The 23,723-nt window shown below is 38.0% G+C and overlaps 1 protein-coding gene across 2 annotated transcripts in view; it reads left to right on the plus strand.

Moving 5' to 3' along the window:
- side-II (sidestep II transmembrane protein) overlaps positions 1 to 23,723 on the plus strand; it is a 361,927-nt gene that overhangs the window by 242,752 nt on the left and 95,452 nt on the right. For both annotated transcript variants that reach the window (XM_076136708.1, XM_076136709.1), the window contains exons 4-5: positions 3,850 to 4,058; positions 15,679 to 15,792. In XM_076136708.1, the coding sequence (XP_075992823.1) occupies positions 3,850 to 4,058; positions 15,679 to 15,792 (323 nt within the window). The remainder of the gene's footprint in view (positions 1 to 3,849; positions 4,059 to 15,678; positions 15,793 to 23,723) is intronic.

Raw genomic sequence — 23,723 nt, forward strand, 5'->3', positions numbered from 1 at the left:
ACATTACAATGATGACCACTCACGACAATAGCCACGCGATTGTAATTCTTATTTACACTACATTAAAACACACAGTTGTTACCATAATTCTGTTGTCAGAATAAATAAAAGCAGCAAAAACTAAACATTAGAATAAAAAAGTGAAGCAAAGCAATTTATTAAATTATTTACGCACCTGTTAGCAGGAAAAGGTAAACTTGTATACAGGCAATTTCAGTACTGACTGGGTGATTTGCGAAAATAGTACAATTTATTAATTTCACGCTACTTGCCTTTTCTCTAACACTCTTAATATTTTCTACTTTGCCGGTCAAAGTGGGTCTTATTTCGTAAGATCGTATCGTAAATAAGTGGGTCTCTTCATTGATGTATCATCAATTCATAACATTTCCTTGATCCGGTACTTATTAAGTTGTTACAATAGAGCGGAGATATAATGGAAATAAATAAATGTTATTAGGAACACGGTAATAGAGGGCGCACGAGGCGGAGGGAGAGGCTTCGTGTCCTGAATGTTGTGCAACTAATTTCTATGCGGCTCGCAAATTCTATGTAGGCCACGATGTCTCTGTTGATTTTTAAATACATCTGTCCTGGCATAAGTTATTTGGATTTGAAAGTACAAAGACCTTTCCTTATTATTTTCTAAGAATTAATCGTATACCGTAAATTACTTTATACCTAGAAACATCCAACTTGTTTCGCTTACACCGACTTTTGCAATTACATCAAAATACTTCGGTTGTCCTCTTCAACATTATTCTATGTACCATGGCATGGGTGGTAATCGCGTTTTACCTGACATGTAATGATATATTCTAAGCATTATTTTCGTACTAAATACACCACTTTATATTTCAATATTTCGTGAAACATATTATAATATTTCCGTGAAGGGAGCACGTGAAATAACATTAAGACAGGCATATTTGTGACATTTCCCGGTGACCCAAATACCCCGGTTATTTCACAATCTTTCATGTTTCATACATGAACATCGTTTTATTTTTAACTCAAAGCCTTTTGAGGATAAAGCTAATGTTTAGTGAACAATTATTCTTATTTAAAGGATACACGAGATTGTTGAATATTGAGTAGAAAATATAGGTTTGTAGACTTATTTTTAAACATTAACAATTGATTATTTGTATGAAGCACAGATAAAACAAAACTAGAGGAAAGTGAAATAACAATAGACAATCGCATTTTAGTAACTAAATCTATTTCGTATCAAACACAAGTTAGGAGTTGTCAATGGCAAAACGAACAGTATTGAAGCCTAAGCCCGTACAATATCAGTAGTAAACTATTGACAAACAAATCAAACTAAAAAGTACAAAAACAATACTGAATAGTTTAATCTGCAGCGGGCCCGGAGCTGCGAGCGAGCGCGGAGCGGCGCCGAGCGGGCCGCAATAAAATACTCCATGCTACCCCTACCGACTACGTACAGCGTAGCGCCGGCCCAAATATTAAAATATTTGCATTTCTGAGTTCATTTGCGAACAAACAAACTAACAGACGACTGGAAACTTGAAGTTCCCAGCACTCGTTTGCCAAACAAACTGTGAAAGGAAAATTTCTTCACGGTTTTAAATTATTATGATATGATTTAATCAGCTGGGTTTCATATAATATTATTACTATTATTTTAATGTAAAAATATTACACAAAAATTTTAAGTTATGTGATAATCATCAACATTGTCAATGGAATGTTTATGTATATTTCAGATGATTTAGATGACAACAGACTTAAATTACTGTTAATTAATAAAGTTTTAACATAATTGACTACATATTGTCATGGGACAGTTTTTATATATTCTATCTTCAAGACAGTTCTGACTTTCTACAAATTATGGTGTATATTTTAGCAGCAGTATAACGTTCTAACTAAATCACGGCAGCACGTCAACTCCTCAAAACCGTCGAGTATTCGAAAGCTATTTCAAAAGCCTATCAATACGAGCGAATGCCAGTTATTTTTGTTTGTTTGTATCGCTGAGGGGAATATTTTTGTCAGCGGCAGGCTGTGGCCGGCTCGCTCGCCGCAGGCCGGGCCGCACCGCACCGCGCCGCACCGCACCGCGCCGCACCGCACCGCGCCGCACCGCAGCGTTCCGCCTCGTTCCCCATGACTCCCCAGCTATGATATATGATCATTGCACTAGATTTATTGCTAAAAGCACGCACCAACTGACTTCTGGAGGCATAAACTAAGGCGTATTTTATGTGAAGATGTAGTCTCGTAGACCTTGCTACGAACATGTAGCATTGCTACGAGTGCTACGAGGCTACGAAAGCTATTAGAGATTGTTGTAGTTTTAGACAAAAAATAAAAAAATGAGTTAGTACATACGAAAACGCAAGATTTTCCTTCTTGATTTTGCATATTAAAGTTGGTTACAGTTTCAACACCAACAGAAGAAACTAAACTGAAATCCCTTGCTCGAATCTATTTTTATTCAAACTGCAATGATGAATATTCACCAGATATCAGTTGTAGTTGTTGTTATAAATGATGGTTTGATGAATGTTGCTATTAAGAGCTCGAACGTGGCAGCGCGGGCGAGTGGCGGCCGAAGTTCGCGCGTCAACTAGTCGACGGCTGCATTAACTGTTCACATGCGGATGCTTCGCTCAGATTAGCTGTTTAGTTCAATATTTAGAGCCAAAATATAATATAGATAATGTATGTGTATGGAATTGTGAATTTTGATACTACTGCAGTTTTCGATCGAAAGTTATACATGATACGAATTTTTTGTTTCTTAATTTATCTTTTAGATCTTCTGGGCATTTTTTTTATTTTATATTTTGCCACGTCTACCTATTCAAATTTTACTTGTGAGGTTTACGCTTGCTTTATATCCTAGAATGATTGTCAATGATGCTGTATTTTGCTTAACATAATAACGGGGAATAACGAGACAGAAACTATCTTTAAAAAGTATCTAAAAGTTTCATATTGTACAAAGCTTCAAGGAAATGTGTTACAACTAGAACTCGATATGAAACGCGAGCGGTCCGTCACACTGGCCTACATCGGACCTTTCACTCGGCACCAAGTTGTTCGTCAGCGGCGATATATCACGTGTTATCTCAGCACGTAGTGTCGGCAGATACGGTGACGAGACATGTCTCCGAGCCACTTTATTGATGGCCATTGAACGCGCGTGTGACAGGCCGCGTACCAACCGTTTTTCAACGCGAACGGTTTTTTGATTTCATTGTCATGATGTTGAACGTTATTAATTGTGAGTCTGTTGCGGTCGCTACATGTGTAACGTGTTTGTATGTATGTAAATATGTATGTATGTATGTATGTATGTACGACTGTCGTGCGGTTTGGAAAAATGCGAGAATAAAATAAACGTAGTGTGAAATTCGGACGGTTTTGTTTTTACGCGTCACTGAAAGACTATAGGTACTATTAAGCGTAGAATTTATTTGACGTGGGATTCTAAAACATTCGTTTGTTGTAAAATAGCGGGAATTTTATAACGAATAAATACACAGCACACGACCAATTTATGACTATTTTCATCGAGATCTAGCTGCCTCTGAGTTCTGCCAGACTTGTGTTCCACCAACCACACAAATTAACGATCTTGGTCTATTCTTATCTTTAGCGTTTTTCTACCTATGGTACCCAAAATCACTCTACTTCATTCTTGAACTAAGATATCGTTCTTTCACCTGTATATGTATATTTCTAGGCACAAATGTAACATTATAACATATCTACAAACGCTTACCCATCCAAAGTCCAACCTTAACCTGGTAACACACGTTGTGTTGTGACCACTCGACCACGGACTCTAACGCTATTGTTCTCTTGTTGTAGCTTCGACGTCCGCGGCAAGCACCTGTCGGAGGCGCGCCACTGGTCGGCGCCGGAGGTGTTCGGCCCCCGCGCGCACTTCTCCACCGCCCCGCCGCCCGCCGCGCTGCAGGTGCGCGACGTCAAGCGCCGCGACGAGGGCGTCTACCGCTGCAGGGTCGACTTCAGGAACACGCAGACCACCAGCTTTAGATATAACCTTACTGTTGTGGGTAAGTCACCAACTGCTTTAATTCTACAGTTTTATCACCATCAAAATGTCGTATGTGCTGCCTGCTGCCTACCAGTAGCACATACGACATTTTGATTCTGCTGAAAGTAAGATATTTTAAATGTAAGATACTCATCAATGTTTATTATTCTCCCGGCAGGATATAGAAACATCGTTGAGGCATTAATTTAGAACAAATGAAACATTTTAGAATGATGCTCTTATACTAGGATTTCAGTCGCTACAATGTACATCAAAGCGACAAAGACACCATGATACTTAAGAGTTCCTAGTCGAAGGATATAATAATCTGCATTATGGGGTAATGCAGTTATACTTTTCTTTAGTGAGAGGAGAATTTGTCAAGGAGAATTATTTTAACGTTGTTTACAAAGACGCTACCTGTATTGTACGTGTATGGACCAAATATTCCATCTACACCGTAGTTAATAGCTCGGAGCACCTGAACAATTAACCAACATCGGAACATTCATCAAACACTTTACTAACTAATATCTATCACCAAACAAAACATATCATCAATCAGCCTATTACCCAATCTTGGTAGTAATGGTTCAATACCGCTCGGGTTAACTCGGCGTCGCTCGGCAGACTTCGGCAATGATCGGCGACGCTCGGCAATAGTCGTGTGTTGTCGGTATTTACGCCAGCGCGGCTGTGGCACTGTTACTTGAATATACGAGGCCGCTAACAGGCGCCGCCGTAAGACGTGGCTAACTTATGGCGCAGTCTACGGCAGGCTTTATTGCCAAACTAATGTATGCCTGATAGTCGTTCTAATGATCCTCCAACAAGTTATGGGGGGATTAATAGATTGTTGAGCTTTACGGAGAGGATACTGTACAGCAAAAATAGAATGTAGATTTTGGAATTACTACTCTAATTTATCAAATGTAAACGCTTTGTATCTAACGCTTTTTTTTTAATTTCGTCGAAGTTACTCAATTTATTGGCGCACATGAAGATATTGGTTTTACGTAGGAAGTGTAAGAGTATTCTAACAAGAATGGATAAAGAATTTTAATGATTGCCCGACTCAGGACTTAAAGCGAAACCTCCACCTAGACGACAAAAACAATTCATAATTCTATAACCATCCTGGCCAATTATCTTTCTCATCTTCACCTCCTACTGTCATTACAAAATGAAGGTCCATTGTACTCATGTAAAAGTTCCAAGAGTCATGCCAGTGCTCAGTATTTGAACTTGTAATCGTATTCACGAGTTGTCTACGTCACACGTCACGCGTCACACGACACACGTCGCGTCAGTTCGACACACAACGATAAACACTCGCTAACAACAAACTTTAATCGACAATTTAATTTAGGCGTGTTCCTCTCGATATAAGCAGGTGTGGCAAGTACACATAAGAGCAAACACAGAACTCACATCGGGATCAGCCACTATCAATGAGACAAATAGAGCCGCTTTAAAAAAATACATATGTTTTAGTCTCATATAGAACTTAACTTCTGGTAAAATACCAGTCCAAATATTTTTTATGTCTGGCTGCTGCGAATTCGATAGAATCACTCAATCACTCAAATCCTCCGGAATAGAACCCCGGTTTTAAAATTTTTACTTATCGCAACTAGTACACATAATTTATTTGCATACTGCAAGGACCAAAAATCCAGTCTTAAATAAAGTTACAAATAAATGCACTTGCATTCAAATCGTTTTATTAGAGACAATCGACCGACCATCACATTGAAGTGCTCTAATACGTTCTCACCTCTACCATCTGTTAAGAGTTACTTTTTGCAACAAGACGCGAGTTACCGATTGTAACCGATTGTTATCGAATGTTAACAAACTTGCGGCGTGTTCCATCGAGCGCTGTCGATGAAACGTCACCGAGTTCATTCAATACATTCATTATGAGTTACTTCTTACTTTCCTGTTCAAACACGTTCCAATAGACTTGCAATTTATTTCAAGTGATCGACATCTGTCTGTAAGTCATTTTATAATGTCATGTTTCATTGAAGTCTCATGTAATAAGCAAGCCAAACAAAAGACGTGCTGTCTTTCTTATGAACGTCGTGTGAACTCTGATTAGTTGTACAGTGTTTTGTCATTTTCTCTAATTATACAGTTTTGAAATTGATTGATAGTGACAAAACATTTCATAGTTAGTGATAGCTTATGCGACGTTTATTAGTAAGAGTGGTGATGTCTTAAATTACGGAATAAGATGACATTCTCCCGAGATAAACCTTTTTTTTATGATTTATGTTTTTTATTCGCACTTTTAACAATACAATAATGCACATGTAAATCTCTATTTATCTTTCAAAAAGAATGGTGTAAAGATTTTCCTATATTCAACGTGTTACATTCACACGCAATACAGAAATTCAAAAAACAATCCTTCCACGAATCGAAAATATTTTTGAATTTTCGTGAACGTGTAGATGACGGTGTAACAGTATTGTTTACATTAAATTAAAAGCACATTTTTACAACGCTGGCGGAAAATTGTGATAAAATAAAAATGTCAGCGATATTTTATACCTGAGGCTTGGTTTAATTGGTAACTTGAGAACCTCTCGCAAAACAATGACAATTTGATGAAGCCGAGATTTGTCGACTTCCAATTATTACGGCTATTCTATTTCCTATTGTGAAAGACACTTCTAGGATCAATCAGGATAAGGTACTTCACTAAATGAATCCATCATTTTATTTTGACCTAGAATACAAGTCCTACATATTACTCAAAATCTGAATATAAAAGTTTGTAATATACAAGGAGTCGCTACTATGCATATTAATTAGTAATGTTATTTTCTGTTTGTTACGTGACTATTAGTCTCTAGCCCTACCCACACGTTGAAGGAATTAAGTCGTGGTAGCGGCTCATTTTACTCTGCTGGCTAAGCTTCTTCTTAGTGTTTTTTCTACGCTACAGCAGTAGCTGTTTCTTTCCTATAGAAACAAACCTTTGAAATGTATTATTTTGTTGTTAGTTTTGAACCTTCGACCTCTTACGTGTCCGGCCACTGTTTACACCACTCAGCTATTAATGATTGATTTGAAATGAATGCGCAATTGGTTAATCGAATCATAAACATACTAAAGTAATAATGCTGTCATGTGATTACAGAATAAGTAACTAATGTCACTCTATCGATTGATGATACACGAGACACATTGCGTGCTGTGCTCACGTAATAAAGTTATTATTAACGACGTGCGCGGTAATGTATGTTACAATTACTTATTCAATTATATTGTCTTGTATTGTCGTGACAGTTTTGATTGACTATAGTGAAGGTAACCTTGGAACTGATTCTTATTACGTAGTTTTGATTAAATGTGAATCAATAGTTCAACTTTTATTTACTTGGATCTATCAAAAATATGTTGCATTATAAGATTTTTTAATTTCGTTGTTAAAAACCTTAACTCTGAAGTTATAAAGACATTTTTAAACCAAATTATAATTTATTTTCTCAACGGTGAAGGAAAACATCGCGATGAAACAGTGTAACCGCGTTACCGCGTAAAATACATTTCTTGAGGGTAAACAAAGCCCTAACCTGCACTTGTCCAACGTGGTGGACTCAAGGCTTAACCCTTCCCTCGTTTGGAGGGGAAAGACAATTGTCCAGCAGCGGGACAGTAACGAATAAACGAAAAAAAATATTTTTCTAAACGAGGTTTTGTTTAAGACAATGACAAAACCAAGAGCAGTCGTTTTTGCATGGCTACAACCTTTATTACTGCACTATACTCGCAGTTGTTTACAAAATAAAATTATGTTTCTATGTTAGCGAAGTTAAATGGCTAAACAGTGTATAATGAAAGGCTCTATTTACTTTTTGCAAGTATCGGTAGGTGAAATTGATCGGAGTTGTAAACAGTTGGGTAAAGTGGCGTTTAATTTGAAAGTAATTCGGGGATGGTCCACGGTTCGGAGTCCGCAGGCTCGGCGGCTCGGGGGCTAATTGACAAACCCCGGCGATACTCACAACTTCCAGACCTTTTACAAACAATTGTTTTCTTTACAATTAATCGGCTGTTCTTTGTTTTTCAACTTGGAGATAGCTAAAGGATTTTAATTAACAGTCATTTTTAAATGGATTTAAACATCTATTTGCAAAATGTTGTCATATATGGCATTGTAATTGTATCTAATGGCCCTACTCCGTAGCTTATATTCATCATAACCTTGTTATGAGTAGTATTTGTAGATCTAACTTATTAAAACGTTTCAAACAAATAATAGCTAAATCATTTCCGTTACCCTGATTGCTCATTCATGCACGCATCGTACGCATCCTTCAACAACATTGTAAGGGACCGCTTAAGACAAACATCTAATCATCTTAGTACTTAAAGATAGTACAACATTGAGCAAAGAAAAGGTACCAACTCCTAATAAATAATAACAATACATACACAATAATAAACATAACATAGTAAGTGATGGCACAAGGTTGCAGCGCTGACATTTTTCCCTCGACTCTCACCTTCACAGAGAACATCGCGCGATTAGCATTTACATGACATTTGTTAAGGGCAACACTTACTGTTTACACTAGCGATTGTGTGATAATTGATGCGTACGAACGTACATACATATCTATATTCGTACATACATAATACGCCATTTGGTACAATCCTTAAAACTTCCCTTTCCTCATTCACATCCAGACAATAGCTTTTCATACATAACGCCTTACGTTTCTTGGGCATTGAGCAATTTAGGATAATATTAATAAAACAGCGTACTCTACTCTTCCAGGCAGTACAAGCGTATGATTATTTAACTATTCTCGTCCACGAAGAGTTGGCGGATAAATTCATAAAACATTAGAGTCATTACCCGAACAGCTGCGCCCAAACTTTTATTGGTCACTTCTTAAAATATTCACGTAGAAAACAATTTTTGCAAGATAAAGTAGGCAATTATAATCGAATGAGGCTTGTCCCTTCTTCGAGATAACGACTATTTGCTCCTCGAACGACAGTTTCTAGGCCTTAAGCTTACCCAAAATATCTTACATCGCCCTCTTGACAAACAATTATGCAGATTTTATACACTTTTTGGACACTTTCAGACGTTAAAGTGTGAGAGGAGAACAAGCCGGTACTTGAGAATTACTACTTAAATAAAGAATTCATTTATTTAGGCTTAATGAGAGTATTAGGCTGCGTTTCCACCAGAGATGTGCGAGGATGCGTAGCGAGGGATGTGTTTGTAAAGAACCAATAGAATCGCTTCATTTACCTCGCCTCGGTCAGCACAGCTCTGGTGGAAACGGCTCAGCGGAGCTAGATTTTTGCGCATACAAAACAAGCGAGGAATGTGTGCGAGGGATGTGTACGAGGGATGTGTGCGAGGGATGTGTTGAGAAGGATGTGTTGCGAGGTTTGCGCATACTGTACCAGCCAGTCCATAGACGGAGTTTGTTGGAAGTAGAAGTGCGTAAAATAGATATGGATAATTGGAAAAAGAAGATACTTTTATATTTAACAATTTGCGATGAAGAAATGGAAGCAGAAGATACGGAGTTACTTTTTAACGGAATCAATTAATTTTTCGTCCATTATGCCACGCAACCGTACGACATGCGTACGACTACAAGCGCTAACGACAGCAAAGTGAGACGTGAGCGGCAGGCAGGCGTTCGCGTTACTCCGCTCCCACTACACCGCACCCCCGTCGATACATTTCACAGCTTCGCAACGCATCCTCGCACCACACATAATGCGCATTTTCACAGCTCCGCTACACATCCTCGTAGACACATTTTCATCGCACAGCTTTGGTGGAAACACCCACACATTTTCACAGCACAGCTAGACATCCTCGCACGACACATTTCCATCGCACATCTCTGGTGGAAACGCAGCCTTAAGATGTTTGCCGTGAGCTGCCTCGTCGCGACAATACACCGCCGCGTCGCTTCATCGTGTCTGTGTCTGTGTCTGTGCCTGTGCCTGTGTCTGTGTCTGTGTCTGTGTCTGTGTCTAGGGCCTCGCGTGAGTGAGTGCTTCATCGTTGTGTCGCAGAACAACAGTTATTGTTTATAATAATGGAGACACTAGTTGCTAGACGAGCCGCCGTGGACTGTCTAATGTGTTTGTTCGTATCCCTTACACATTGCCGTTTAAGTCATGTTTCATATTACAGGGTAATTTTTGTTTTCACTACACAATTTCTTCTTCTTATGACGTGCATTATACTTTTACAGCTTTAGAACGATTTCTGAATAATACTCCGTTAATATCTCTGCAATATGTCACGTGAACGTTAAAGTCTCCATTTAAATCCGATCGTAAACTGAACAGAACTCTAAAGCAAAAATAACCGTACACTATTGTAGAAGTCACAAGTTAAATCCCAGTCCAGCTTCCTAGACCAATGAAGCGTCTAAATCCAGATCAAGTTAAATATAATGAGCGTGAAATGTGTGATCCCGCCGGAGTATATGTAATTGCGCACCGAATATGGCTGCCATTAATTGGATCGGTCCCTTCTGAACCCCACCCGCTGCTCATTACGACAATCGAGTTTAGTACGATTCAATTCGATATCGAAAAGCAATTTCACGTTTCTATAGCCTTTTTACTGACACCGTCGAACGAAGAGATGAACTCTTGTAACTTTTACTAACGTCGTTTTATTATGTCGACTCATCAAGTATTTTGAACATGAATTTTTATGGTCTTCGGTAAGATACTGCCGCCGGCGTCGCTTAACGTTTGTGCTATTAAACGTTCCGCTCGTATGTTTAGCTGCATGCTAAATTTGGGGAATCCTCGTCGGTCAAATTTCATAGTAAACTAAAGAAGTTGTTATTGTTAGTTTATTATCACCTCCATCCATTTGTTCGTCAATTGGTTTTATCTCCAACTGCACGTCATAAAGCTTCCCTCGTTTAAGTGCAGGAAGTGCGCGTGAGACGTTTTATGTCTTGAAGTTTTAGACTTTCACTCTTAATATCAAGGTGAAACAACTCACTCAACAAATAATTGACGGCTGACCGACCAAATATCTGATGTTTCAAACACATTATCGACCATTTTTCATCGGAGCCTGCTGTACATAAGTGCTTTTTTACCTAAAACTATACACCTATATCTTAAATCATAGCATAAACAATCCCATATCGTTCTCATATAACGTAACAGTGGGTGTCAGTGAGGCGTGCGCGTGTTGTGACAAAAGACGAGCGCCGTAGCGACGCGGCCGCGGTCTCATTTCACGGCAACTTTACCCCGCTCGCTCATTGCTACGACGTACAAGGTAGTGTAGGCTTGACCTCGCACCGTACAGCCTTCAAATACATTCGATATTGAATGCAATCATCTTGTAAAATGTTGAATCAGTTTTGTTCTAAGGCTTTCTTTTAGGCTGTGAATGTCTTGTTGACCAGTGTGCGATTAAGCGTATATTATTTCAAATGAACGAAATCTTGATTATGGTTTTAACATCCAGGGCTACTTTCAGAGCCGATTCCTTACACTAACAAATTAATAGATAATTACAACAAATCTTTTCCATGGACTACCCCAATATTTCACAATCATAGTCAACTTTAACGTCCATATAATCTTAAAAACACATTTCTATATATTCCATAACTTTGTCCAGCAATACAACTGCATAAATACAAAATACTAAGACTTAATTATTTTCCCAGTCCTACCAACTCCATCTCCATTATATTCCCATAGCCAGTCCGCTATGAAACGGCGGGGAGGAGAGATTCAAGAACGTGTTACACTCGTTATTGAACACGATCGTCTCACAATTGAGTTTTAAACTTTAAATCAGTTTGCTGTAAGCCCTATCCGATGGAGATCTGATTAAAGCCTGTTGTCTTTCTATTAGCTCTCGTCGTTTTTGTTCGCTCTTCAACAAATTTCAATGCAGATTATGACCCCCTCCGTTGTTACTTTAAATTGATTTCAAACAATTTCGATAGCTTGTCGTTTTAATTTAACGCTCTTGTTCCAAGGCTTGGTTAATCTTTGAACAATAGATGTTAAAAGTGGGTCGTTTATTATTAGTTCAGTGAAGAGGCTATTTCAGATGTTGATAGAATAAAAGTCGGGAAATAACGCCGAAGAAAAACCGCACATGCCTTACGAGTTCATTCAACCGTCTATGCAAAGTCGCTCGCATATAGCCAACGGTCTAAGGACTAACTACTTTCATTAGTCGTTTTATGTTTAAACGTTATAAAAACAAAGTAAAAACTAATTTCCATACAAACCAAACTGGTCTAAACTAATAGCTGAGCACGTTCGGATTGAAAGCGTTTTGTTTCAACGTTTAATGAATAGCGCATAGCTCTCACATCGATCGTGAAAGGACATATTTTGTTCGCTACAAATAAAAGAGCGTCGCGTAACTGGTAACGTTTTGAGTGAGCGAGCCCGGGCGCTCAGTGTTGTATTAGAGGGCGAAGTTAGATTGGACGTGGCCGCTGTGTCGAATGTAAAACCCAATTGGGCTTTGATGCTTAAAACGGAGCCGACCGAAATAGCCCACCACCGCGGTACTATAGACATTGCTAGCCATCAAACGAATTCTAACCTTAAAGCCACGTATATAAGGTTGGTATTAGTACAGTTGGTATGTTGTGTGGGCTCGCTCGATGCTAATCGCAGGGTGCTGTTACCGATCACCTGTGCTGTATTCAACTGATTAATTGCTATTGGTTCCGCCAGCTCTCAGTCGATATTGTTTTATGTTTGATTTAATTAATTCAGATATCCGTGTTGGCGGTCATTTATTAGGCCGTGTTCAAATCTTTATTTAGTAATAGCGTTATTCATAAGAGTGTGACTAGTAGTATTTTTAGTAGTGTGAATATTAAGAATAAAAACACGAAAGTCGACCTGTTTATCCGTGTGTTTGGCCTCCAAAACTAAACCTACGACCTCTAGATTGAACTCCAATATCATAACGGTTGGTCCATAATCGGATATATTGGGTCATTTAGTGCCAAAACGACTTGACAGATTCTGATGAAAATTGGCAGTATTTTAGCTTATACACCAGAATAACAAATAGGCTATAGAAATACTAGCTTTTATTATTGGTTTTGCCCGAGACGTAAGCCGTAGAACTATAGTCTCTACGTACATAGTCGCGGACATTAGCTAATCTTATATAAATAATTAAATCTGGTACACTATATCCACGATACGTTAAATTGCTATAACATATTGTAACAAGCTTAATATAAAACGAGTTACAAACATGTTTACAGAACACACTCGATGTTCCATACAAGTTAGCGCTTGATACCCTTCAAACATTTCCCTCATATTATCTCTATATAATGTTCAAGCAATATATAACATTATTATATACATTTTGTTCCTGTTACAACGCTGATTTTTATTAAAACAGTAGGAGTAGGCTTTGTTTATCTTTAGATGTGAAGGATTTTTCTTAAGAATTCTAATGTAGAAAACTCTTTTGTTCCGAGAAATTTGTCTGGTCTAAAAACTTGCTTATTATTATAACAAATACTTTTTAGAATGATAGCTATTTAACTTGCGGCTTAAATAGTAGTAGTTTGAGGATTGACGTTATAGAACATTTTTTATGTTATCCTCGATGACAGTAAATTAACAGACGGATTTCATTCCAAATATTTGTTTCAAATCTGGACACCAGCCCTGGTTTGCAATGCGTAATATTGTAAAGGAGCTCGTACATAATCACATATATTTGGATTATTTCCTTTTAGATTAATATAACATCAGATACATTACATATTCATGTACTAAGTGAGTTGTTAAACGTGTCCTCACCTCGAGGAAGCAAAACATAACTTTCTTCGCGAAGGTTCTAAGTGCTGTATTTTTAGACTAGGATTATTCAATAAAGGTGGTTTAAGTAAAGTGCTTTAAGCCAAAGTGGTTATTTTTACGCAAATCTCTCTTTACTGGCAATTTGACGTGAATTAAGTAACTTTATGGCACATTTACTTAACCATTATACTAATATATGATATTACTAAAAGTGTACAGAATAGGAACTTGTAAAAACGTGAGCTCGCTCTAAGGTATGCTAGCAATTATTTCAATGAGTGTGATACTGTGTTTGATATTATGATACTGGCTTAAGGTGTTGCCATTTTTGCCCTGACAAAAGCATTGTAATTCTAAAGATTGTAAAGATTGAGATAAAAAGATTCCAACACTAGTTATGACAATGAAGGATAAAACATCCTTCAAACAAATTCAAAATATGTTGTTACAACAAAAAATATATACGTTATCACATTACATTAAAAAACAGCCACCACATTATTACTCTACCTATTCTCGTCCTCACTATTCTCAATAAAAAAGAAGTAAAATCTTAAAATAAAAGCAGTTGCAAGTGCAGTAATATATTGTTGGCGGCGGCGAGTCAATTTCCGCAAACAGTTTACATGAAAAACGCATTTCCTTTAATCATCGGCGCTAGCTCTATACTAAGATTACCTAGCACATTATTACTTAATGTATTTTGTATTCTTTACTAGTCTATTTACACCAAGAAACACTGTTCTATCTTTTTACTAAGTGGGTATAAATAATGTAAACCTTTTTGACAAAGAAGATTTTACGAATTACTGCAATAGCTATTAAATTTTATATGGTTTCTGCCTCACGCCTATTTCCAAAAGGAGTCTATTAGAAATAGGCGTGATTTTGTGTATGGACCTAATTATGTATACTTGATTATTTATTTGTCACAATTTTTATCTATTTCTGTATCAAATAGACCTACTCAAAAAGTCCCTAAATAAAGTTAAAAGTTTTACAAACCTTTATCAGAGCTCTTTTACAATATTACGCATTGCAAACTAGGTGGTGGCTGGTGTCCAGCTTTGAAACAAATATTTGGAATGAAATTCGCCAGTTAATTTACTGTCATGGAGAATAACATTAAATATTTCCTATAATGTGAATGTGTTTCCCTCAAACTACAAGTGATATCGTTATATCAACATAAAGCAATTATCTCGAGGGAAACTAGCATTCACTGCAGTGATTAGATAACACGCAAATACAGGATCAAGTATTTCCTAGAACGATACATTACAAGTTAGTGCTCAAACATGTTCACACCTTAATAGAGACAAAATCTTTTCATATTATACAGAGTGTTTGTGTTTACGTGTGCTTAAGTCAAAGTCGTTTTTATGTAATCCTTCGAAGGCGTGTGGTTCCGTGAGTGGCGTCGAACCGAACAAAGCCTCCTTAGGGCAGCTTAAGCGTAGATTGTGGGAGCCCCAGAGCCCGGGGCCCCGCTGTCCGAGGGCCCCGCTGTGTAACGAGCCGAGATTAGTTCCCAGGAGAGCACTGACCAACTTTTTATTGATTACTTATTCAAAGAAGAAGTTATGTTGCACGAAAAGTAATTTATTATAAAGCACGTTTACTCCTTTAAGACTTACGTATAGTGATTTTAGCCAACGGAATCCTTGACTTTAATGTATAGACTACAGATGTGCTAGGTGTGAAAAATAGAATAGATTTATAATCTTGAATCATTTTATCCTCATAGGGTAGTAAACAAATGACTGACTTATAATTGAACTGTTGTCTAATCTATTGTGTTTTGTTCCCAGTGCCTCCCGAGAAGCCAGTAGTGGTGGACCGATGGGGGCGCGTCATCAACACCACCACGCTGGGGCCCCACGAGGAGGGGGACGACGTGCTGCTCACCTGCAGAGTACTCGGAGGTATGTACTATTGAACCTTATCTTATCTTATCTTATCTTTGGGGGTGGGGGTGCCAGTTAATGCCTGGCTGACACTTCGACCATTCCTGATCCTTTGCGTCACCCCCTCCTTGCTACTTTTAGACGTTGGGGGGCAGGGCAAAACTTATCAGTTTTGCTATGCACCCCACCGGAAGCAGCCTGTAGTCTTCTGGTTTCGGGTAGCCGCATCCTAGAAGATCCATTCTTTTTCTTCCTAAAGCATCACACTCGCACAGTATGTGTTTCATAGTTTCTGCTTCTTCATTGCAGTGCCTGCAATTAGGGTCATCTACGGCTCCTATCTTATTTAGCATGTAGTTCGTGCCGTAGTGACCTGTGAAAGCACCTAGTATTTTCTTGATGCTGTCTTTGCTGAGGTTTTTTAGGTTATTACTCCAGCTTTTGTTGACGTTGTTTATGAACATTTTCGAATGGGTTAGTCCAGATATGGCTTTCCATTCTTTCAGATGCTGGTCCCTGGTGAAGTTGGTTATTGCCAGTTTGACTGTCGCATCAGGCAGTCCAATTATTGGTTCTGGACCTATTGGGAGTGATTCTGATCCTTTCCGTGCAAGTTCATCAGCTTTCTCATTCCCATCTATGCCAGCGTGGCCTGGTACCCAAACTAGCCTAACTTTGTTGGTTCGGCCTACCTTGTTCAGGTTCTTTATGCAATTCAGTACAAGTCCCGAATTGACCTTAAAACAGCAGAGAGCTTTAATAGCTGCTTGACTGTCGCTGAGTATATAAATGTCGCGATTTTTTGTATCTCGTTTTATAATCTCTTGGGTGCATTCGATGATTGCGTGTACTTCTGCTTGGAAGACTGAAGCATATCTGCCTAGGCTAGTACTTATGCTGCAGTCCTCCGAGTGGACGCCTGCTCCTGTGCCGTTCTGCATTTTGGAGCCATCGGTGTACCATATCTGTCTCGATTTTGTTTGTGTGTAGAGACCTTGACTCCATTCTTCTCTCGTCGGAATCGTCATCTTAAAGTTTCTGTGAGTGACTAGTATTGTCTGTATTTTGTCAGAGTTCATATCTAGCATCTCTTTTAGATGAGGTTTTATGCCCATGTTTGTATGGTTGCATGTCATCATCTTCCTTGTCCCGAGGTTTGCATCTTTGAGTCTTTTCAACGCATTGATTGCCTCTCTTTGGACTGTAAGGTGCAACGGAGTGATTCCAAGTAAGGTTTCCATTGCTGCCGTTGGTGTTGTTTTGAAGGCACCTGTTATAGACATGCAGGCAACCCTTTGGATTGTGCTGAGCGCTTTCTTACATGTCTCTTTATTGGTTCTTGGCCACCATACTACACTTCCATACTTGATGATGGGTAGGATCATCATTGTGTAGATCCAGTATAGTACCTTCGGTTGGAGTCCCCATGTTTTGCCATAGGCCCTCCTGAGCATGCCAAAAATCCTCAAGGATTTATTCGTTACATGCTCCTGGTGTTTTTTCCAGGTCAGATCTTTGTCCAGTATAAGTCCTAAGTATTTGACCTGTGTCGACCATTGTAGTTCTTCTCCGGCCATCTTTAGGCTTTTGAAGTTTTTGAGGTCTCTTTTCCTAGTAAAGTACATCGCGGTGGTTTTACTAGGGTTGATGGATAGGTGGTTTTCTCTGCTCCATCTTTCTGCAATTTTGATCGCTTCTTGTGACAACTGCGAGACGATCGTCGGAATTTTTCCGTTTACCATAATGGCTAGGTCATCTGCGTAACCTACCGTGTAGAATGGCCCTGTGTTCAGTTCTTTCATTAGCGAATCGACCACTAGGCTCCACAGCAGAGGTGACAGCACCCCTCCCTGTGGGCAGCCTCTGGTTGTTTTGACGTGGATGGTATCGCCAGCTAACGTGGAACTGATAACTCGGTTTTGCAGCATTTTCCCGATCCATCTGCAGACGGTTGGGTTCACGCCATGTTTTATAGCAGCATCTTGGATAGCTTCGAAGGTGGTTCTGTCGAAGGCCCCTTCTATATCTATAAAGGTGGCCACGCATATTTCTTTGCTTTCCAGTGCTGCCTCTGCTCGTTCTATCACTAGATGAAGAGCTGTTTCGGTCGATTTCCCTTGTTGATAAGCACATTGCCTAACATGGAGTGGATTGTTTCTTAAAGGTCCGTCTCTTATATGTTTGTCAATCAGCTTTTCGATCGTTTTAAGTAGAAACGATGTAAGGCTGATGGGTCGATATGACCTAACATCTTCGTAGTTTGTTTTTCCTGGTTTAGGCAGGTATACTACTTTCACTTTTGACCATAGTTTTGGTATATGGCCATAGGCTAGGCATGCTCTGTATATACGCACCAAGTGTGGTATTAACACATTGCTGCCCTTTTGTAGGAGTATGGGGTATATACCATCCGGTCCTGGTGATTTGTAGGGCTTAAAGCTGTCAATTGCCCATTTCAGAAGGTTCCCATCTACTATTTTCCTGGCTGTGTTCCATTCAGCCCTTGACGTCTTGATGAGATTTACTTCGCTATGCGTTAAATCTTCATCTGTCATTATGTTGATGATAGTTGAACCTGGGAAATGTTCGGTAGCCATAATGCGTAGCGTTAACTATTGAACCTTGATTATAATAGCTTGAAGGACTGGCGTGTGAGTTTAAAGTGACCCATCAATGAGTGTTGGGTTAATAAATTGTTGTTCTAATTTTATGAACGCAATTTTAATGACGTCATTAAATTAAAGTTACGAAATTGATGACTTAGTTATATCACTTATTTATCAAGAATAAAAAATTTCTGGATACTAACAAACGAAAAATATACGTCGAAAGCTATTTAGATCTCATTTATATAGCCAACAAAGCCCGTACTAAATTACAACTACAGTTAACGCTTTAAAGTTCCCACCGATGTTTTCAAAAGACCATTTGCAGGCTGATTTTATTTAACGCGCTGTTCCCGCAGACCGAACTCAAGTCAAAAGTGGCGGGCGCTCGCTGTAATTGAAATCAACCGCGAAACCGTCCTTCAAATAATCCACCGGCTAGTTTCACTTCAATCAACTGACTGACGCTCAATGACGTCACAGATCCACCTCTTGCTCACTCATACGATTTCAATAAACTTTCGGAATTTATTTTCCAAGTTCAATTTATTGAAAATAGGTTTTTTTATCAATAGTTCTGATGGAATGGAATCGTTTACTTTTTGATAGCAATCATGATAGCTTACTACTTTTTGCTAAATAAATATATTTTATTTATATCATGTTTTCGCTGAATTCTTACGTAGAAGTGTATTGATATACTTAATACATCCATATATTATTAAAGTCGGTCGATGGACTTTAATCACAGTTTCCTATCAGCTGCAAACTCCGATTACACTATATAGTAACTGAGAATCTCTGGGGCAATAGAAGCTATTAGCTACTAAACACATATTTCGCTAACCACTTAGCTTCAATTTACTTAAAATAGATTTTTATCAATAACTCAAACGAAAAGGAATCATTTATTTGGATATAAATCAAGATTGTTCAACATTTTCTATCGAATTACGTGAGCACAGTTGTTATTATCGTTTTATTGGACTTGATATAATCTCACTACTCGTATATTAGAGTAATACGCTGACAAAAACACTCAAACATCTCATAGAGTATTCCATTACTGAATGAAATTGTGTCGGCGTAATACATTGTTTATTATATTAATTAATTGGAAACATTACAAGCGGAGGTGTTTCCTAAGCTCGCAGTGGCAGTTTCAATCAGTTCGCGTTCCCCAAATTTACTCAGATCTAATAAATTATGATACACAATGGATTAGCCTGATGAATTAATGTATCCGAGGCTAAGAGACGTCGAGATGAATTCGTAATAAATTGCTGTAGACTGTGAGAGCAGGTGAGTGGAGGTGAGTGGAGGCCGCAAGTGAAGTGTACAAGTGTACAAGTGCGGTGTACGATTGTTTTAGATGTTTTCTTGTTAAATCAACTGTTGTCCGAGCGTTGTTCGGTTAAGCTACGTGTTTGTTAGGATGAGAGCACTTAATCAGAATGAACTGCTCATGTGAACTAGCTTTGAGCGTTGATTGCTCTGAGAATTGTAATTTTATTTATATTTTAAACATAAAAGATAGATTACACATGATTCTGTACACTATATTAATGTTTTATAGGATTAAACATTTATATAATGTGTAGAATGAATGATTGGCTAAATGCATCATAATATATCACGTATCTTGGTACAAGAAATGTAGCTTATTTGTGTATTTATCAAGCCAAGACATCTTCAATCATCTAAATAATTTATAATGACAAACGCATCGCAATTTAAATAGCAAAAAAGCCTTGTAAAACCTGCACCTATTCCCTGCAGTCATAGAAATAAACTCGTTTTTACAACAGCATATATTATATATTTAACATTTCACTTTGGCAGTGTAAATTTGAAACACATGTAATGGTCGTTACTTGTTTCGTATGCATGCTGGAGGCACGCATGCGAATGCTTACTCGTCGTAAAAACAACGCTGTATTGTTGATGGAACAGCACAGCCTCCTACAGGTGTACTCGTCTTTTATTCAACACTTCAAGCTTAAATATCGCTGTAAGGGTATATTCAGATTAGTGCAACGATCTTAAATTGTAAAGGGATTTTGTACTATATATTTAACAATATATTTCAAACTCTTCCGTTACTAAGTGACTGACTAACAGACTGACTGATGAACCAGCCTGCAGCTGAAACTACTAAACGTAGAAAGTTGAAAATGTTATGAAGGTCCCTCTGAAGGGAGTGAAATTCCACGTAGTCAAAGCCGCGGGATTAGTAGTAAGACTAGGAGTCGTCATTTAAACGGTCCAAAGACATTTGTGAAAAATTAAAATTTCTTTATTCATTTTATATTGTGATTGCACAAAGTTATGTATCAGGCAATTCTTAGACAGGGCAGTTAACAAGGTAGGCACATAAGACAGGACTTTTTATACTTGCTATAATATTACATAAAATATATCTACAAGTACAGTGTTGTTAAATATTAAACAAACTCTCACCGTGCGAATACAACCTTACAATACAGAATTATTTTAAATCTACTAGAAAATTTATTTGAAAGTTGAAACAGAAAAGTGGTCGCCAGAGACTTAAGAGCGGTTCTCTTCAACATTCAACAAAAATACATGAAAGAGCATACTTATTTACAACACTTATTTTGGAAAATATACAAACGTTTGAATCGTTTGAGAGCTTAGAAACATTAGAACTAGGAATTTCCCCACTGTTAACATCTGTTACGTGATTTTGTTTGAAAATTGAAACTTGTGTTTTGAAAATAATGTTTGTTTTGTTATAATTGTTTAGTGGTCAGCTTACCGCCTTTTGACTTAGCAACTTTTGTCTATTCAGCTTATTTATTTTGGTTTTGATTGATTTATTAATTTTACATAAGTTTAGCTGTATGTACATACATACATAATATCACGCATTGTCCCCATAGGTGTAGGTAGAGACCGAAGAACACCACTTGGTACGACCCTTACAAACTTGCTTTGCCTCACATCCATACATCTTGTCATACAGGACAAAAGGTATTATGCTTAGTATAATTCCTGAAACAGTTTTTTTTTACTTGGGCAACAAAAATTAGTTCCTTAATGATCTTCTTTTTATTTTCTTGTGTCTCGGAGACTTTTAAAAAGATACAAGTCAACGGACACAAAGTACAGTCAGACCCGAAACAACTATTTGTAGATCACACAAATAATTGCCCCATTTAGGAATCGAACCCACGACCTCCTAATGTAATGGTGGTGGCGTGGCGACCACCTTAACCACTGACCTTACACCTTAATGTTATTCCCTACAGTCTACCAGTCTATGAAATCTTAAACTATTGTAGATATTCCGTCGATATCGCTAGTAGGTAGCGAGTATCGAGCGGCGTGCACGGAACGTTTGCTCCATGTAATATTGTTTTACGATCTCGTATCGATATCGCCCAGATACGTCTCTCTGATGCTGCTCTATCATAATATCGTCCCAACTTTACCTATTACATTCTGTGTATAGAAAATATGTTTTGATATTTGTACATATTTGATGTTTTATACCTAGCTTGAAGTTATAAACTAGGTTTTCTTAAAGGTTTAACAAAAATATTTCTTCATACATTGAGAATCAATCACGCAATGTGTTGTAAGAACTTTTAACAAAACTGATATAAGAATACGAATATAACCGCAACAAGTATTTGTACTGTCCAAGCCATCCTCATCTGAAGCAAGGACAACCTATACTTACTCGTATTTAAGAACCTCATTCGCCGGCAGCTGGGTGGCTAACTACAGCAACTGCCACGTTGCGCCCCGTGTCAGAATTAAAGTAGTTAAACTCCACATACTAATACTCAAGCTTCAAAAATAAATAAATATAATAACACCTACACTGGCATGCAGACGGTTGCTACCGTGTCCCCTTTATTTCTGAGTATAATGTACGCGATCATACAACACAAATATTTTTATTCCCAACAATATCTCAGAGCGGATATTTTCAATCCGTCACAGGATGACCACATGACGTCGATACACGTCGGTATAGAGATGGTCTCGCGTTTGAGGGGCGAGGGGAGGTGAAGGCGGGGTGGAGGGGTGGAGAGGGGTTGTAGTCTTGGCGCGAGGGTTGTTTACTCATCGCCAGCAGACACAGGAACGCTTTTATCGGCCGCACCACGCCGCTGCGACCTGATTTATAAAACTGCGAGGATGATAAATAACTATTTTGTTTGCTGAACGGTACATGGTAAGGTTGAGTATACGTTAGAGCTTTTACTTGAAACGGTAGCGGATAAACGTCAAGGCGCGTTATTATGTGTAACAGTACTAGTTTTCGTCCTTTGTCTGCACCTGACCTCGTTCAATAGGATGTTATGTAGAATTTAGAATTGATTGATTGTATAATCAATAATAACTACTCAGTAGTCAACTATCGAGTTTACTAATTGCGAGCAACATGCTGAATGTTTGCTTCGTCAGCCACAAGTTTTTATGCCAATGAGTATTTGCCTTTATATTATTTTCATAGTTCAAATTACCATCCCAGAATTTCGTAGAAGTATATCATTTTAATCTCTCTGTTAAATTGAAATGAATTTCAATTCGTTGTAATTGCTTGTTAAAAATATTATATTTCTGCAGAAAAACATTATAGTAGGTACAAAATGTTATACCTACGTACCTATATTAAATTGCAATCGCTCTGATTCTACTATAAGTATAAAATTGAAAGTTTTTAAATTGAGCTTTTTCCAAAAAGTATTGAAAAACTCACTTTTATCCACCAAACACCATTTATAAGCAAGCAAGATTAAATAAGCATTTTGTTACATCGTTAAAGAATCTTTTTACTTGTAGGTAACGAACTCATTTTCACGATGCCTAAATGCCTTTTCTAAAAAATCAGTATTTAGTTTAATCGTAAATTAACAACACCCTGTGTCAAGTGGGAAGCCTATATCACAAGTAAAGCTAAACCTTCCAATAACTGATGGGGACTGCATCTCTTTCAGTGAATATTTTCAGTGTTCCCCGGCCGCCGGTGCCGCGGGCGTAGCTCGATACAATAGCCAGAGTTATACAGTTATACAGCAGATATATGAGGATGAAGACATACCTGGGTCATATCGGCCGGTTTTGCGTAATTGGACACACGCTGTACTACATATAGGGTGTTGGTTTTTAGTTCCGGGTGTTTGTTTTATATGTTTGTCTTAGAAAATCACATAGTGATGATTATTTTTGTTGAACAATCCATTTTTTGCTGTAACGTTGTTCAAAAAGTCATTTCATTTCACTTTCACTGTTAAATTTATCAAATTCTACAGTTATGACCTGAAATTATCATCGAAGTTTAAAACTGTCTCCCATATCCACAAAAAA

The sequence above is a fragment of the Anticarsia gemmatalis genome, chromosome 3 (assembly GCF_050436995.1).
Source record: "Anticarsia gemmatalis isolate Benzon Research Colony breed Stoneville strain chromosome 3, ilAntGemm2 primary, whole genome shotgun sequence".
In the NCBI taxonomy this organism is placed as follows: domain Eukaryota; kingdom Metazoa; phylum Arthropoda; class Insecta; order Lepidoptera; family Erebidae; genus Anticarsia; species Anticarsia gemmatalis.